Source organism: Loxodonta africana, chromosome 1, assembly GCF_030014295.1.
Source record: "Loxodonta africana isolate mLoxAfr1 chromosome 1, mLoxAfr1.hap2, whole genome shotgun sequence".
Taxonomy (NCBI): domain Eukaryota; kingdom Metazoa; phylum Chordata; class Mammalia; order Proboscidea; family Elephantidae; genus Loxodonta; species Loxodonta africana.
Window position 1 is genome coordinate 58,653,855 of NC_087342.1, and position 19,692 is coordinate 58,673,546.

Consider the following 19,692-nt stretch of genomic DNA (forward strand, 5'->3'; position numbering starts at 1 on the left):
ACAAACACAGATTTAGAGACGGAGAACAAACTAATATGGGGAAGCAGCGATTGTTTCCAGAGCCTGGAGCCAGCGTACCAGTCAGGTACGGCACAAGCACAGAGAGCTGCTCCACCCCCCTGAACTAACCCCGGGAGGGGGACCAGCCGGTTCCATGGGCGGCGTGGGACGCAGCCGGTAGGAGAAGTCCCCGGGAGGCAGTGACTGATCTTGGAGCAGAAAGAGCAGCATCTGAGCCGGGGAACCGTCCCGCAGGGATTTGGACTGGACGCAGGTACGCCATAAACACGGAGAGTTGCTCCACCCCCCTGAACTAACCCCGGGAAGGGGACCAGCCGGGTCGCGCGGGCAGCGTGGGACGCAGCCAGTAGGAGAAGTCCCCGGGAGGCAGCGACTGGTATTGGAGCGGGGAGAACAGCGTCCCAACCGGGACACTCGGTCACGGTACAAGCACGGGGAGCTACTCCACCCATCTGAACTAACCCCGGGAGGAGGCCCAACTGGTTCTCGGAGGCGGCACGGCCACGTGGCTGGAGGGACGAGAAGTCCCCGGGAGGCAGCAACTGATTTTGGAGTCGAGAGTGCACCGTCCCAGTAGGGGAGCCTTGACACTGGGCGTGGGGCTGGAAGCGGAGGATCTGACCGTGACTCCAGCGGGCCAGACCCCCCGGGGGCAATCTCCACACAGCCAGCACACATAGGCGACGCGACCGCGGGAATCTCAGATATAATAGTCATTCCAAGCAAGACAAGCAACTCTGGCTATATTCTGAGGTGCTACTCTCCTATCTCTCTGTTCCCTCCCCCACCCTCCCCAGGCGGCTTCATTAACATCTGAATAGCCTGAGCCAGAGGGAGAACTCTGATAGGGATCTGACTGCAGTTTTTTTTTAGCGGATTTTCTGGAAAAACTAGTTTCCCAGTGGTGGCTCGGAGGCAACAATCCATATCAAACCACTTAAAGAAGCAGACCGTGACAGCTTCTCCAACCCCCCAAACAAAAGAATCAAAATCTTTCCCAAATGAAGATACAATCTTGGAATTATCAGATACAGAATATAAAAAACTAATTTACAGAATGCTTAATGATATCACAAATGAAATTAGGATATCTGCAGAAAAAGCCAAGGAACACACTGATAAAACTGTTGAAGAACTCAAAAAGATTATTCAAGAACATACTGGAAAAATTAATAAGTTGCAAGAATCCATAGAGAGACAACATGTAGAAATCCAAAAGATTAACAATAAAATAACAGAATTAGACAACACACTAGGAAGTCAGAGGAGCAGACACGAGCAATTAGAATGCAGACTGGGACATCTGGAGGACCAGGGAATCAACACCAACATAGCTGAAAAAAAATCAGATAAAAGAATTAAAAAAAATGAAGAAACCCTAAGAATTATGTGGGACTCTATCAAGAAGGATAACCTGCGGGTGATTGGAGTCCCAGAACAGGGAGGGGGGACAGAAAACACAGAGAAAATAGTTGAAGAACTCCTGACACAAAACTTCCCTGACATCATGAAAGACGAAAGGATAGCTATCCAAGATGCTCATCGAACCCCATTTAAGATTGATACAAAAAGAAAAACACCAAGACATATTATCATCAAACTCACCAAAACCAAAGATAAACAGAAAATTTTAAAAGCAGCCAGGGAGAAAAGAAAGGTTTCCTTCAAGGGAGAATCAATAAGAATATGTTCTGACTACTCAGCAGAAACCATGCAGGCAAGAAGGGAATGGGACGACATATACAGAACACTGAAGGAGAAAAACTGCCAACCAAGGATCATATATCCAGCAAAACTCTCTCTGAAATATGAAGGCGAAATTAAGATATTTACAGACAAACACAAGTTTAGAGAATTTGCAAAAACCAAACCAAAGCTACAAGAAATACTAAAGGATATTGTTTGGTCAGAGAACCAATAATATCAGATATCAGCACAACACAAGGTCACAAAACAGATCGTCCTGATATCAACTCAAATAGGGAAATCACAAAAACAAACAAATTAAGATTAATTAAAAAAAAAAAATACACATAACAGGGAATCATGGAAGTCAATAGGTAAAAGATCACAATAATCAAAAAGAGGGACTAAATACAGGAGGCATTGAACTGCCATATGGAGAGTGATACAAGGCGATATAGAACAATACAAGTTAGGTTTTTACTTAGAAAAATAGGGGTAAATAATAAGGTAACCACAAAAAGGTATACCAACTCTATAACTCAAGATAAAAACCAAGAAAAACGTAACGACTCAACTAACATAAACTCAAGCACTATGAAAATGAGGATCTCACAATTTACTAAGAAAAACGCCTCAGCACAAAAAAGTATGTGGAAAAATGAAACTGTCAACAACACACATAAAAAGGCATCAAAATGACAGCACTAAAAACTTATTTATCTATAATTACGCTGAATGTAAATGGACTAAATGCACCAATAAAGAGACAGAGAGTCACAGACTGGATAAAGAAACACGATCCATCTATATGCTGCCTACAAGAGACACACCTTAGACTTAGAGACACAAACAAACTAAAACTCAAAGGATGGAAAAAAGTGTATCAAGCAAACAATAAGCAAAAAAGAAGAGGAGTAGCAATATTAATTTCTGACAAAATAGACTTTAGACTTAAATCCACCACAAAGGATAAAGAAGGACACTATATAATGATAAAAGGGACAATTGATCAGGAAGACATAACCATATTAAATATTTACGCACCCAATGACAGGGCTGCAAGACACATAAATCAAATTTTAACAGAATTGAAAAGCGAGATAGATACCTCCACAATTATAGTAGGAGACTTCAACACACCACTTTCGGAGAAGGACAGGACATCCAGTAAGAAGCTCAACAGAGACACGGAAGATCTAATTACAACAATCAACCAACTTGACCTCATTGACTTATACAGAACTCTCCACCCAACTGCTGCAAAATATACTTTTTTTTCTAGCGCACATGGAACATTCTCTAGAATAGACCACATATTAGGTCATAAAACAAACCTTTGCAGAGTCCAAAACATCGAAATATTACAAAGCATCTTCTCAGACCACAAGGCAATAAAACTAGAGATCAATAACAGAAAAACGAGGGAAAAGAAATCAAATACTTGGAAAATGAACAATACCCTCCTGAAAAAAGACTGGGTTATAGAAGACATCAAGAAGGGAATAAGGAAATTCATAGAAAGCAACGAGAATGAAAATACTTCCTATCAAAACCTCTGGGACACAGCAAAAGCAGTGCTCAGAGGCCAATTTATATCAATAAATGCACACATACAAAAAGAAGAAAGAGCCCAAAGCAGAGAACTGTCCCTACAACTTGAACAAATAGAAAGTGAGCAACAAAAGAATCCATCAGGCACCAGAAGAAAACAAATAATAAAAATTAGAGCTGAACTAAATGAATTAGAGAACAGAAAAACAATCGAAAGAATTAACAAAGCCAAAAGCTGGTTCTTTGAAAAAATTAACAAAATTGATAAACCATTGGCTAGACTGACTAAAGAAATACAGGAAAGGAAACAAATAACCCGAATAAGAAATGAGAAGGACCACATCACAACAGAACCAAATGAAATTAAAAGAATCATTTCAGATTATTATGAAAAATTGTACTCTAACAAATTTGCAAACCTAGAAGAAATGGATGAATTCCTGGAAAAACACTACCTACCTAAACTAACACAATCAGAAGTAGAACAACTAAATAGACCCATAACAAAAAAAGAGATTGAAACGGTAATCAAAAAACTCCCAACAAAAAAAAGCCCTGGCCCGGAAGACTTCACTGCAGAGTTCTACCAAACTTTCAGAGAAGAGTTAACACCACTACTACTAAAGGTATTCCAAAGCATAGAAAATGACGGAATACTACCCAACTCATTCTATGAAGCCACCATCTCCCTGATACCAAAACCAGGTAAAGACATTACAAAAAAAGAAAATTATAGACCTATATCCCTCATGAACATTGATGCAAAAATCCTCAACAAAATTCTAGCCAATAGAATCCAACAACACATCAAAAAAATAATTCACCCTGATCAAGTGGGATTTATACCAGGTATGCAAGGCTGGTTTAATATCAGAAAAACCATTAATGTAATCCATCACATAAATAAAACAAAAGATAAAAACCACATGATCTTATCAATTGATGCAGAAAAGGCATTTGACAAAGTCCAACACCCATTCATGATAAAAACTCTTACCAAAATAGGAATTGAAGGAAAATTCCTCAACATAATAAAGGGCATCTATGCAAAGCCAACAGCCAATATCACTCTAAATGGAGAGAACCTGAAAGCATTTCCCTTGAGAACGGGAACCAGACAAGGATGCCCTTTATCACTGCTCTTATTCAACACCGTGTTGGAAGTCTTAGCCAGGGCAATTAGGCTAGACAAAGAAATAAAAGGTATCCGGATTGGCAAGGAAGAAGTAGAGTTATCACTATTTGCAGATGACATGATTATATACACAGAAAACCCTCAGGAATCCTCTAGAAAACTACTGAAACTAATAGAAGAGTTTGGCAGAGTCTCAGGTTATAAAATAAACATACAAAAATCACTTGGATTCCTCTACATCAACAAAAAGAACACCAAAGAGGAAATAACCAAATCAATACCATTCACAGTAGCCCCCAAGAAGATAAGATACTTAGGAATAAATCTTACCAAGGATGTAAAAGACCTATACAAAGAAAACTACAAAGCTCTACTACAAGAAATTCAAAAGGACATACTTAAGTGGAAAAACATACCTTGCTCATGGATAGGAAGACTTAACATAGTAAAAATGTCTATTCTACCAAAAGCCATCTATACATTTAACGCACTTCCGATCCAAATTCCAATGTCATATTTTAAGGGGATAGAGAAACAAATCACCAATTTCATATGGAAGGGAAAGAAGCCCCGGATAAGCAAAGCACTACTGAAAAAGAAGAAGAAAGTGGGAGGCCTCACCTTACCTGACTTCAGAACCTATTATACAGCCACAGTAGTCAAAACAGCCTGGTATTGGTACAACAACAGACACATAGACCAATGGAACAGAATTGAGAACCCAGACATAGATCCATCCACATATGAGCAGCTGATATTTGACAAAGGACCAGTGTCAAATAACTGGGGAAAAGATAGCCTTTTTAACAAATGGTGCTGGCATAACTGGATATCCATTTGCAAAAAAATGAAACAGGACCCATACCTCACACCATGCACAAAAACTAACTCCAAGTGGATCAAAGACCTAAACAGAAAGACTAAAACGATAAAGATCATGGAAGAAAAAATTGGGACAACCCTAGGAGCCCTAATACAAGGTATAAACAGAATACAAAACATTACCAAAAATGAGGAAGAGAAACCCAATAACTGGGAGCTCCTAAAAATCAAACACCTATGCTCATCTAAAGACTTCACCAAAAGTGTAAAAAGACCACCTACAGATTGGGAAAGAATTTTCAGCTATGACATCTCCGACCAGCGCCTGATCTCTAAAATCTACATGATTCTGTCAAAACTCAACCACAAAAAGACAAACCACCCAATCAAGAAGTGGGCAAAGGATATGAACACACATTTCTCTAAAGAAGATATTCAGGCAGCCAACAGATACATGAGAAAATGCTCTCGATCATTAGCCATTAGAGAAATGCAAATTAAAACTACGATGAGATTCCATCTCACACCAGCAAGGCTGGCATTAATCCAAAAAACACAAAATAATAAATGTTGGAGAGGCTGCGGAGAGATTGGAACTCTCATACACTGCTGGTGGGAATGTAAAATGGTACAACCACTTTGGAAATCTATCTGGCGTTATCTTAAACAGTTAGAAATAGAACTACCATACAACCCAGAAATCACACTCCTAGGAATATACCCTAGAGATACAAGAGCCTTCATACAAACAGATATATGCACACCCATGTTTATTGCAGCTCTGTTTACAATAGCAAAAAGCTGGAAGCAACCAAGATGTCCGTCAACGGATGAATGGGTAAATAAATTGTGGTATATTCACACAATGGAATACTACGCATCGATAAAGAACAGTGACGAATCTGTGAAACATTTCATAACATGGAGGAACCTGGAAGGCATTATGCTGAGCGAAATTAGTCAGAGGCAAAAGGACAAATATTGTATAAGACCATTATTATAAGATCTTGAGAAATAGTATAAACTGAGAAGAACACATACTTTTGTGGTTACGAGGGGGGGAGGGAGGGAGGGAGGGAGGGTGGGAGAGGGCTTTTTACTGATTAATTAGTAGATAAGAACTGCTTTAGGTGAAGGGAAGGACAATACTCAATACATGGAAGGTCAGCTCCACTGGACTGGACCAAAAGCAAAGAAGTTTCCAGGATAAAATGAATGCTTCAAAGCTCAGCGGAGCAAGCGTGGGGGTCTGGGGAACATGGTTTGCGGGGACTTCTAAGTCAATTGGCAAAATAATTCTATTATGAAATCATTCTGCATCCCACTTTGAAATGTGGCGTCTGGGGTCTTAAATGCTAACAAGCGGCCATCTAAGATGCAGCAATTGGTCTCAACCCACCTGGAGCAAAGGAAAATGAAGAACACCAAGCCCACACGGCAACTAAGAGCCCAAGAGACAGAAAGGGCCACATGAACCAGAGACGTACATCATCCTGAGACCAGAAGAACTAGTTGGTGCCCGGCCACAATCGATGACTGCCCTGACAGGGAGCACAGCAGAGGACCCCTGAGGGAGCAGGAGATCAGTGGGATGCAGACCCCAAATTCTCATAAAAAGACCAAACTTAATGGTCTGACTGAGACTGGAGGAATCCCGGCTGCCATGCTCTCCAGACCTTCTGTTGACACAGGACAGGAACCATCCCCGAAGACAACTCATCAGAAATGAAAGGGACTGGTCAGCGGGTGGGAGAGAGACGCTGATGAAGAGTGAGCTAATTATATCAGGTGGACACTTGAGATTGTGTTGGCAACTCTTGTCTGGAGGGGGGATGGGAGGATAGAGAGAGAGGGAAGCCGGCAAAATTGTCAAGAAAGGAGAGACTGAAAGGGCTGACTCAAGACGGGGAGAGTAAGTGGGAGTAGGGAGTGAGATGTATGTAAACTTATATGTGACAGACTGATTGGATTTGTAAACGTTCACTTGAAGCTTAATAAAAGTTATTAAAAAAAAAAAAAAAATTCTAAGTGGAACCCAGTTTCTACTTCCAATACGGCTGCTGAAAAGTTAAAGTTCCTTGTCATTACTGATACTTAACAAAAGACCTTTCTTGAATCTTTTATGATCTTGGGGTTTCTAGTGTAGTGAAATTTACAAAGATATGTATTAACAATACATCTTTTTCCACTCATTTTGCTGGGTACTTTCAAATTCAAACATTCATGTCCTTCAGTTCAGGACAATTTTCTGTACAATTTATTTAATAATTTCCTCTCCCTTTCTCTATTCCTCTCTTTTTGAAGCTCCTAGTATTCAGATATGGGCCTTAGTGAATTCTCTGATTTTCTCAGTATACTTTTCTCAGCCTTTTCTTCTATTCAGCATTATCTTCCAACCTTGCAGCTGAAGTTTTCTGCTATTAAACATTCTATTGTTAAGAGCTCTGTCTTGTTCTCTAATTGTTTCTTTTCTATGGCATCTTGTTCTTGTTTCATGGATACAAAATGGTCTAAGATGGCCTCATATACCCGAGGTTATTAATTACAATTTTTGTTTTTAGTTTTCTTCTGTCCCCCTCACAGTCTCTCATTCTTCTGTTATTTATTATTATTATTACTGCTTATTTTATATTTATTTTGATTCCTTTTGTTTGGAGGCTTTCCTCAATTGAATATCATTCCTCAGTTGCCTGTTCATATTTAATAAGAATGAGGCACCAAAAAGTTGATTACAAATCACGTACAGGGGTGTGGGGCTCACCGTCAAAGGGTGTTAAGATGAATACCCAGCTGTTTTCTCAGAGAACTTCTCAATTGTCTGTATCTACAAGTTTTTTTTTCTCTCAGACTCGTCAGATTCCCAGATGAACTCACTCAGTCTTCTGCACAGAATATATAAATTTGGCTGCCCAAGTTCTGGAAGTTAGTGGGGAAAGAGGTCTAAAGAGTTTCGCTGTTTAAAATGTAAACTTCTACTTACTCCCTCTGTCTTCAATACAGTATAACATTTGTTGCTGTTAGTTGCCACTGAATCAGCTCCAACTTATGGTGATCTTATGTACAACAGAACAGAATATTGCCCGGTTTTGTATCATTTTCATGATTGTTGGTATACTCCAGTCCATTGTTGCGGCTACTGTATATTTTGAGTGCCTTCCAACCTAGGGGACTTATCTTTCAGGACTTTACTAGACCTATACTGCTGTGACCCATAAGGTTTTCACTGGCTGATTTTGGGAACAGATCCTCAGGTCTTTCTTCCTAGTCTGTCTTAGTCTGGAAGCTCCACAGAAACCTGTGGAGGTGACCCTGTGGGCATTTGCAATACCAGTGGCGTAGCTTCTAGCGTTACAGCAACATGCAAGCCACCATATTATGACAAACTGACAGGTGGTAGGTAGTACCTCTACCTGCCTACAATCCGTCTAGCATCTTCAAGTCTGGAGCTTCTTGAGTCCAGCCCCATGTCTCTTGATGAGCTAGGGCTAGGGTAATCATCTGACTGAAGAGATGATCAGGGGGTCTAACTGTCCATACCGGTACATTCAACCAATCCTTCTGTTTTCAGCACACTTTGCCTTTTAAGGTTCTTGGTGCCTTCCACTCCTGAGCCTTTCTAGAATCTGTGGTACACACCAGCTTGCTTTATGTCAGAGTTCCCCTCTACAGGACTCAAAATTCCAGCTTAGGTTTCAGCCTTCACTGCTGTGCTGTTGGTGACCACTCATCCATCCACTTACCAAAAAAATTGATGACATTTCTCGTCTACTGTCATTTACTCTTTCATTCTTTTTGTTCTTTTGAGTTATGACTTTAAAAAGGCTCTTTATTACCATTTTAGTAGGGTTTCAGTATAGTGGAGAGATAAATGACTGTGTTCAATCCACTGTGTTAAATAGAAGCTCTATTAATAAAAAAGATTTTGGTATCCTTACACTAGCCTTCATTATACTCCCAATTTTGATAGCTCAAGATTGAATATAAGTAACCAAGACAGAGCTAAATATGTAAATAAAACATCTTTGAATAGTAAATGTTCTATATAATTTATTTTAAAAAAAATATTTTATTGTGTTTTTGGTGGAAGTTGACACAGCAAATTCAGTTCCCATTTAACAATTTCTATACATACTGGTTCAGTGACATCGTTTATATTTTCCAGATGTATCAACATTCTCATTATTTCCATTCTGGTTGTTCCATTTCTATTAATCTAGCCTCCCTGCCCTTCTCATCTTTGCTTTAGGGTAAATATTGACCCTTTGGTCTCATGTAGATCATTTTTTTTTTTTTTTAAAAAGAGCACAGTACTCATGGGTGATATTGTTTATTTTATGAGCCAATCTGTTATTTACCTGAAAGGTGACCTCCGGGGGCGGCTTCAGTTAAAACTTTAAAGTACATCTCAGGGGATTCTCTAGTCTCTACTGGTCCAGTTTAAGTCTGGGGGGGAAAGAATTTTTAGTTTTGTTCTACAATTTTCTCTCATTCTATCTGGGACCATCTATTACATGATTTATTATTTAAAAGATATCTATGATCAATCTTCATTTGACTGAATAAAACTGCTCTACTCTCTCAATAGCCCTTTATCATTATCTCTATTTTACAGATAAGTAACTAACCCTAAGGAAGGATAGGTCAGGTTTTTTCTGGATCCACAATCAATGCCCAGGGAAGCAGCAGTCAAGAAACCAAAGGACATACTGCATTGGGCAAATGTGCTACAAAAGATCTCTTTAAAGCATTAAAAAGGAAAGATGTCACTTTGATGACTAAGGTGCGCCTGACCCAAGCCTTGATATTTTCGATTGCCTTATATGCATGCAAAAGCTGGACAATGAATAAGGAAGACCAAAGAACTGACACCTTTGAATTATGGTGCTGGTGAAGAATACTGAATATACCATGGACTGCCAGAAGAGCGAACAAATCTGTCTTGGAAGAAGTACAGCCAGGATGCTCATTAGAAGCAAGGATGGCAAAGACTTTGTCTCATATACTCTGGACATGTTATCAGGAGGGACAAATCCCTGAAGAAGGACATCATGCTTGGTAAACTAGAGAGTCAGAGAAAAAAAGGAAGACTCTCAATGAGATGAACTGACACAGTGGCTGCAACAATGGACTCAAACTTACTAACAATCGTGAGAATGGCACAAGACCAGACAGCATTTCATCCTGTTTTACATAAGGTTGGTACGAGGTGAAACTGACTCAGGGCACCTAGTGACAACAACAACGCAGGTAGAAAGCAGCAGAGAAGAAAATCAAGCTCAGGTCTTCAAAGTGTTCTCATACTAAAGAAAACAAATTGAATTTCTGTTGTTATGGATTTAATTGTATCCCCACCCCTCCCAAAGTTTTGTAAATATGGAAATAAAACCCGTTGTCAAGTCAATTCTGACTCATAGCAACCCTATAGGACAGAGTAGAACTGCCCCACAGAGTTTCCAAGAAGCAGCTGGTGGATTCGAACTGCCGAGCTTTAAAATTAGCAGCCAAACTCAACCATTAAGCCACCAGGGTTTCCATATTTACCTGTAAATATGACACAGTTTGAAAATACAGGTTTTTTTGCTATGTTAATAAGGTCATGCCAGAATAGGGTGGGTTGAAAACCTAATGCCTTCTAGTGGTCCCATCAAAAGAGCAGAATAAACACACACGCGCACACACACACACGGGGAAGACAGACAGACAGACACACACACACATGGGGAAGACAGACACCATGTGAAGATCCCTCTACAAGCCAAGGAATGCCTGGGGCTACCTATAAAGAAGACCCTCTCTTGGAGTCAATGCTCTGATTTGGACTTCTAGCCTTCAAAAAATGTGAGAAAACAAATTTCTGTTCTTTAAAGCCACCCACTTATTGTATTTGTGTTATGGTAGCCCTAGGTAACTAAGAATCTGTTAATAAAAATTTCGAATTAAACCAGTAGTAATCATCTCAGGATAAGAGCATCCCTTCAATTTCAATCACATGTCTAATATCTTACTAAGCAATTAGATGCAAAGTGTTTGGGCATTTACTGATAAATATTTATTTTGTGAAGATGTTATACAGAACTATTAAATAAATTTCTACAGATACATAAATTTTTTCTGGGAAAGTTAGTCACGGTGCTAATTAATTTAAATTTCTCATCCTTGAAGTTTGTCCTAGGTTTAAAAAATGTTACAGTTCCTTTTCTTCCTGCTCTAGTAATAAAAAGAGTGGAAGTGGAGAAAGAGGAAGGAAAAAGTAGCTCTGTCATTTGCCACTTGTAGAGAATTAAGTTACGGCTCCTACTTTCTTGGAAAACTTTGCCCCTTTGCTCTGCTCCCCTCCACATTTGTATTATTGTTTATATTAAATTATTACATAGTTATATTAATTAATTATATTAACTAGCTCTTTAGAACTTATCTCCATAAAACAGCAACAGATACCCAAAATCAAACCCGCTGCCACTGAGTCAATTTCAACTCACCGAGACCCTACAGGACAGAGTAGAACTGCCCCACAGGGTTTTCAAGGCTATAATCTTTACGGAAGCAGACTGCCACATCTTTCTGCCCTGGAGCAGCTGGTGGTTTCAAACCGCTGACCTTTTGGTTAGCAGCCAAGCACTTCAACCACTATTCCATCTTAGCAACAGATAAGGTATCAAAAAAAAAAAAAAAAAAATGTGGAAATCTTAATATGTGCTTTACGTATTGAAACCTTTGTCTTCTGTCAGTTCAAACTTATGAAGAAGAGCGTGTAACACAACACAGAAAACTTAGAGATTGAAAATGAATACCGTGGCTGATCGTCACACTCACCTCTTATTTTTCTTGTAATTTTCCAGTTGCTGGGACTGCATATGTTTGTATCTTTCTAGTTCGCACTGCCCACACAAATCCTCCAGCTGCAGCAGGTGGTTCTCCACCTCCTCAAAACTCGCCTCCAAATGAGCTGAAAGTATATAAAATAAAAAGAAACAAATGTCAAAGTCAGAATCCTTCATCATGAAGACAAGAAAAAGTGTCAAAAAGTTAAAATTTTAACCTGGTGTGATTGTCTTCACATTTGCTTAATATCCTTTAGTAAACTTTCTTGTAGTATATAAAATACACCATCCAGCATCAAGCATACTTCAAATTATCTTTTCTGAGTATATTTTGAACATTTGTCAAAATGTCATTTTCTAAAACATTTTAAATACTCAACCAGGATGATGAAGAAACACAGTATCTTGATTAATCTAATGTTATATCCTAATGGTCCCATATTACATATGAATAACCAGTTTCAAACAATGAGAATACAGCAACTATAATTAATACAAACAATGTTGTTCTTGGGTGCCACTGAGTCGGTTTCGACTCACAGCAACCCGTATGTCCAACAGAAAGAAACACTACCCAGTCCCGTGCCATGCTCACCACCATTGCTGTATTTCAGCTTACTGTTATAGCCACTGTGTCCTACCAGTTCACTGAGGGTCTTCTTCTTTTTCCCTCCCTCTCTACCAAACATGATGTCCTTCTCTGGGGACTGGTCCCTCCTGATGACATGTCCAAAGTACCTGAGATGAAGTCTCTCTGTCTTGCCTCTAAGGGGCATTCTGGCTGTACTGCTTCAAAGAGAGATTTGTTTGTTCTTCTGGCAGTCGGTGGTATATTCAAAATTGTTCAACAACACCATAATTCAAAGGCATTAGTTTGTTTGTTTGTTTTTTTCAGTTTTCCTTATTCATTGTCCAATTTTCACATGCAAATGAAGCAATAGAAAAAACCATAGCTTAGGTCAGGCACACCTTAGTCCTCAAAGTGACATCTTTCCTTTTGAACACTTTAAAGACATCTTTTGCAGGAGATTTGCCCAATGCAATATGTCCTTTGATTTCCTGACTGCTGCTACAAGGGCACTGACTGCTGATCCAAGTAAAATGAAATCCTTGACAACATCAATCTTTTCTCGATTTATCATGATGTGGCTTATTGGTCTAGTTGTGAGGATTTCTGTTTTTTTTATGCTGAGGTGCAACCCATATTGAAGGCTGTAGTCTTTGATCCTCATCAGTAAGTGTTTCAAGTCCCCTTCACTTTCAGCCAGCAAGGTTGTGTCATCTGCATAACATAGGTTGTTAATGAGTCTCCCTCCAACCCTAATGCCACATTCTTCTTCATATAGACCAGCTTCTTGGGATTATTTGCTCATCACACAGACTAAGCACGGTGAAAGGATACAACCCTGATGCACATTGTTCCTGACTTTAAACCTCGCAGCATCCCCTTGTTCTGTTCAAACGACTGCCTCTTAGTCTGTGTACAAGTTCCAAATGAGCACAAGTAACTGTTCTGGAATTCCCATTCTTCGCAACATTATTCATAATTTGTTATGATCCACACAGTTGAATGTGTTTGCATAGTCCATAAAACTCAGGTAAACATCTTTCTGGTATTCTCTGCTTTCAGCCAAGATCTGACATCAGCAATGATATCCCTCATGCCACATCCTCTTTTGAATGCAGCTTGAATTTCTGGCAGCTGCCTGTCAATGAACTGCTACAACTGTTTTTGAATTATGTTCAGCAAAATTTTACTTGCATGTGATATTAATGATGTTGTTTGATAAGTTCTGCATTCTGTTGGATCAATTTTTTTTGGAATGGGAAGAAATACAGATCTCTTCCAATCAGTTGGCCAGGAAGCTCTCTTCCAAAGTTCTTGGCATAGATGAGTGGAAGCTTCCAGCGTTGCATCCCTATGTTGAAACATCTCAATTGGTATTCTGTTAATTCCTGGAGCCTTGTTTGTCATGAATGCCTTCAGTGAAGGTTGGACTTCTTCCTTCCATACCTCCTGAAACGTCTGAACATTGCCCAATTCTTTCTGGTACACTGACTCTGTGTATTCTTTCCATCTTCTTTTGATGCCTCCTGCATCATTCAATAATTTCTCCATAAAACCTTCAATATTGCAAGTCGAGGCTCAAATTTTTTCTTCAGTTCTTTCAGCTTGAGAACTGTCGAGCATATTCTTCCTTTTTGGTTTTCTAACTCCAATTCTTTACACATTTCATTATAATACTTTACTTTGTCTTCTCAAGCCGCCCTTTGAAATCTTCTGTTCAGCACTTTTACTTCATCATTTCTTCCATTCACTTTAGCTACTCTACCTTCAAGAGCAAGTTTCAGGGTCTCTTCTGACATCTGTTTTGGCCTTTCTTTCTTTCCTGTCTTTTTAATGACTCTTGCTTTCTTCATGTACAATGTCCTTGATGTCATCCCACAGCTCATCTAGTCTTTAGTCATTATTGTTCAATGAGTCAAATCTATTCTTGAGATAGTCTCTAAATTCAAGTGGGATATACTCAAGGTTGTACTTTGGCTCTCGTGGACTTGTTCTAATTTTCTTCAGCTTCAACTTGAACTTGCATATGATATAAGCAACTGATGGTCTATTCTACAGTTGGCCGCTGGCCTTGTTCTGACTGATGATATCAAGGTCTTCTGTTGTCTCTTTCTGCAGATATAGTTGATTTACTTCCTGTATATTCTATCTAGTGAGGTCTACGGGTATTAAAAAAAAAAAAAAAAATCCATTGCCATTGAGTAGATTCCAACTCACAGCGACCTTATAGGACAGAGTAGAACTGCCCCACAGGGTATCTAAGGAGCACCTGGGGGATTTGAATTGCCGACCTTTTGCTTAGCAGCCGTAGCTCTTAATCACTACGTCACCAGGGGTTCCTCTACAGGTATAAGTCATCATTTATTTGTTGAAAAAAGGTATTTGCAACAAATAAGTCATCGGTCTTGCCAAAATTCTATCATGCAACCTCCACATTGTTTCTATCACCAAGGCCATATTTTCCCACTACCGATCCTTCATTTCCAGCTTTTCCATTCCAATCATCAGTAATTATCAATGCATCCTCATTGCATGTTTGATCAATTTCATTCTGCAGAAGTTGGTAAAAATCTTCAATTTCTTCATCTTTGGCATGAGTGGTTGGTGAGTAAATCTGAGTAAGCGTCATTATCTTAGTTAATTAGTGCTGTTACAACATAAATAACACAAGTGGATGGCTTTAACAAAGAGAAATTTATTCTCTCACAGTCTAGGAGGCTAGAAGTCCGAATTAAGGACTTCTAGCTCCAGGGGAAGGCTTTCTCTCTGTCTGCTCTGGGGGAAGATCCTTGTCATCAATCTTGCCCTGGTCCAGGAGCTTCTCAGGCTCAGGGACCCCGGGTCCAAATGACATGCTATTCTCTTGGCTCTTGTTTCTTGGTGGTATGAAGTCCCCACGTCTCTCTGCTGGCCTCTCTCTTTTATATCTCAAAAAGAGATTGGTTTAAGACACAACCTAATCTTGTGGATTGAGTCCTGCCTCGTTAACACAACTGCCACTAATCCCACCTCATTAACGTCACAGAGGTAAGATTTACAACATATAGGAAAATCACATCAGATGACAAAAGGGTAGGACAATCACACAATACTGGGAATCACGGCCTAGTCAAGTTGACACATATTTTGGGGGAAACAATTCAATCCATGACAGTCATATTAACTGGTCTTCCTTGTAGGCATATGGGTATTATCCTATCACTGACAGTGATGTACTTCAGGATAGATTTTGAAATGTTCTTTTGGATTATTAATGTGATGCCATTCCTCTTCAATCTATCATTGCTGGCATAGTAGACCATATGATTGTCTGATTCAAAATAGCCAATACCAGTCCATTTCAGCTCACTGATACCTAGGATATTGATCTTAATGTGTTCTGCTTCATTTCTTTTTTCTTACTGAACTTCAGATGAAGGTTTACGGAATAAACCATTTTCTCATCAGTCAGTGCACACATTGTTGTAAGACATTGGTTGACAGCCCCACGACATGTGAATGCTCTCCCTTCTCAACCCTAGGTTCCCTATTACCAACTTCCCTGTTCTCTCCTACCTTCCAGTCCCTGCCCCAGGGCTGGTATGCCCCTTTAGTCTTGTTTCATTCCATGGGCCTGTTCAATCTTTGGATGAAGGATGAACCTCAGGAGTGAACTCATTACTGAGCTGCAAGGGTGACTGGAGGCCATACTCTCAGGGTTTCTCTAGTCTGTGTCAGGCCAGCAAGTCATCTTTCTTTTTGAGTTGGAACTGTGTTCTACATTTTTGTCCAGTTCTGTCTGGAACCCTCTATTATGACCCCTGTCAGAGCAGTCAGTGGTGGTAGCCAGGCACCATCTAGTTGTACTAGACTCAGTCTGGTGGAGGCGGTAGTAGATGTGGTCCCTTAATCCTTTGGACTAACCTTTTCCCTGTGTCTTTAGTTTTCTTCATTCTTCCTTGCTCCTGAAGGGGCTGGACCAGTGGGGTATCCTAGATGGCTGCTCACAGGCTTTTAGGACCCCTGATGCTACTCACCAAAGTAGAATGTAGAACATTTTCTTTATAAACTGTTATGCCAATTAAGCTAGATATTCCCCGAGACCATGGTCCCCACAACCCTGAGCCCAGCAATTCAGTCCCTCAAGGGGTTTGGATGTGTCTACAGAGCTACCACAGCCCTGCCTTGTACAGATTGTGCTGGTTTCCCTGGTATTGTATACTGTCTTACCCTTCACCAGAGTTACTACCTATCTATTGTCTAGTAAGTGTTTTTTCATCCCCACTCCTCCCCTCCCTGGTAACCATCAAAGATTGTTTCTTTCTGTACATAAGCCTTTTCATGAGTATTTATAGTGATCTCATTGTCATATCTCACTCTGCATAATGCCCTCCAGATTCACCCATGTTATGAGATGCTTCACAGATTCATCATTGGTCTTTATCATGTAATACTCCATTGTGTGTATGTACCAGTTTGTTTATCCATTCATCTGTTGATGGGCATCTAGGCTGTTTCCCACCTTTTTGCTATTGCAAACAATGCTGCAATGAACAATGGGTGTACATGTATCTATTCCTGTGACGACTCTTACAGTATTTCTATCTCTAGCTTTCTATGGAAGTACCGTATCGTTTTCCAAAACGGTTGTATCATTTTGCATTCCCACCAGCAGTGCATAAGAGTTCCAATCTCCCTGCAGCCTCTCCAACATTTGTTATTTCCTGTTTTATTGATCTGTGCCAGTAATGCTGGGAGTGATTTTGATTTGCATTTCTCTGATGGCTAGAGATCGTGAGCATTTCCTCACATGTCTGTTGGCCACCTGAATGTCTTCTTTGGTAAAGTGTCTGTTCATTTCCTTTGCCCATTTTCTAATTGGATTATTTGTCTTTTTGTTGTAGAGGTGTTGGATTTTCTTGTAGGTTTTAGAGATCAGACCTTTGACTTGTAATAGCCAAAAATTTTTTCCCAATCTGTAGGTTCTCTTTTTGCTCTTTTTGTGAAGCCTTTTGATGAGCATAAGTGTTTAATTTTTAGAAGATCCCAGTTACCTAGCTGACCCTCTGGGGCTTGTGTGTTGTTCTGTTTCGGTTTTGACAGCTTTCAGTTCTCCTAGACTCATACTTCGTATGCACTGCTCCTATTATTAATGGATGTTTGCAGCTGTTTCTTCTTATTTTGAGTTGAGACACTTCAACAAGTGAAGGTCCCGAAAGTTTAACTCCATCTACGTCATTAAGGTCGACTCTACTTTGAGGAGGCAGCTCTTCCCCAGTCATCTTTTGAGTGTCTTCCAACCTGAGGGGCTCATCTTCTGGCACTATATCAAACAATGTTCTGCTGCTATTCATAAGGTTTTCATTGGCTGATTTTTTTAGAATTATATCGCCAAGTCCTTCTTCCTAGTCTGTCTTAGTCTGGATGTTCCACTGAAATCTGTCCACCATGGGTGACTCTGCTGGTATTAGAAATACCAGTGACATAGCTTTCAGCATCACAGCAATATGCAAACCACCACAGTATGACAGACATACGAGTAGTAGAATACAAATTATAATGAACACAATTTCATATTTGAGATTCTAAGCTCTTTTAGCACTTGTTTTGTCTCTAGCACACCATATACATAAGTTGTCAAGGCACCGTCCAAAAACCAAACCCACTGCCGTCGACTCATAGCGACCCTAGATGATACAAAAAGTCAGTAAGCACAGGTCCCTGGGCTAGTTGGTGGGTTAGTGGGGAGGGTTACAGCTTGCTCCACCGTGCACTTTTCTTTCATTACTCTGCCTTGAGGCCACCAAACGAAAACCAAACCCACTGCTGTTGAGTTGAGCTTTTAAAACATTCAATACCAAAGCGTAGAAAAATTAATTCAGTGCCTAACCTAAAGTCACATAGGTAGTGAAGGGCAGTCAGGAGTTAAAACTGAGTCCCTTATACCACAAAGACCTCCAATGGAGAGAATGCTAAGTAAACCAAGACTTCAGTGGTAAGGGGCAGGACTGGTGGCTTTCTTGTACAATGGGAAAGTTTAGGTATGAAAGCTCTTACATAAAGCTCATACGGCATCATAACTGTTTACGAAACACCCACTACATATGCCAACCACTGTGCCAGACACTGGGATAGGAAGATGTAGAAGACAGTCCTGTGCTCAGGAACGTACAGTGGAGGGGAGGGTTCTCACTAACAATACAGCAAGATAAAGCCAGGCAAGATGTGCTGCAGGAACTTGAAGGAGGGGAGTGGCATCTAACATAGATGAGGATGAGCGGAAGCCTGAGCAGGAGAGGGACACCTGAGTCTGGGAGAAACAGCAATCCGGGTGAAGAGAACAGCAGAGGAGTAGCGAGGCACTCTCCATCCCAGTTTCTCTCACACAGGCATCACTCGGTTACAATGCTCTGACTGCCTCAGTCAGCTGCTAACTTTTCACAGAGTCTAAATTAGCTTTCACAGCGTCCGGGTTAGAAGCAAACTCTTTGAATTTCAACAAGCAACTCTGGATTAATTAAGATGCAAGTTCTTACCTATTTGTAACTAATCTTTGAACTAAAGATCTATTAAATCCAGGAGCATTGTGAAGGGGCTGTTTGAAGTGCTGGGAGGTGTGTGTGAACTCTCCAGCCGAAGGCTGCTTACCCACTGTGACCTAGCTTAGATGGTCAGGGACGAGCTGACCAGAACCCGACCAAATGAAGAGGAAGATGTTTGACACCGTGAGCTGGTATAGATTGTGCGAATTGATGGCTTGCTCTGGACTGGACTTTGCTTATGGATGCCAAGTGCTTAAAGTTCCAACTGAACAGGAGATTCTTCAAGATCAAGGAACATGCTTGTCTCCTCAGAGTGCTTGTTTGACAGGGACAGGCAATTTAAACACTGGCTATATAAAATATGGGGAGATAAAGGCATGAAGTAGCTGGCTAACACACTTTCGTGGGTGTACTTAAATTCAAAATGAGGGGGAAAAAGGAGCATTCGCACTGAATGGACCCTCGTTTCCTGATGGGTCTGGTGAAGAGATGGTGGGGGAAGATGTTTATAGGATTATTTGACCCAGCTGTGAGTGCTGAATGTTAACAGGGTTAACTGTGATTATA

The 19,692-nt window shown here is 40.2% G+C and overlaps 1 protein-coding gene across 4 annotated transcripts in view; it reads right to left on the reverse strand.

Moving 5' to 3' along the window:
* Positions 1-19,692, reverse strand: part of DTNBP1 (dystrobrevin binding protein 1) — a 193,098-nt gene that overhangs the window by 95,726 nt on the left and 77,680 nt on the right. For all 4 annotated transcript variants that reach the window (XM_064280954.1, XM_023555807.2, XM_023555806.2 and 1 more), the window contains one exon: positions 12,029-12,161. In XM_064280954.1, coding sequence (XP_064137024.1) covers positions 12,029-12,161 — 133 coding nt within the window. The remainder of the gene's footprint in view (positions 1-12,028; positions 12,162-19,692) is intronic.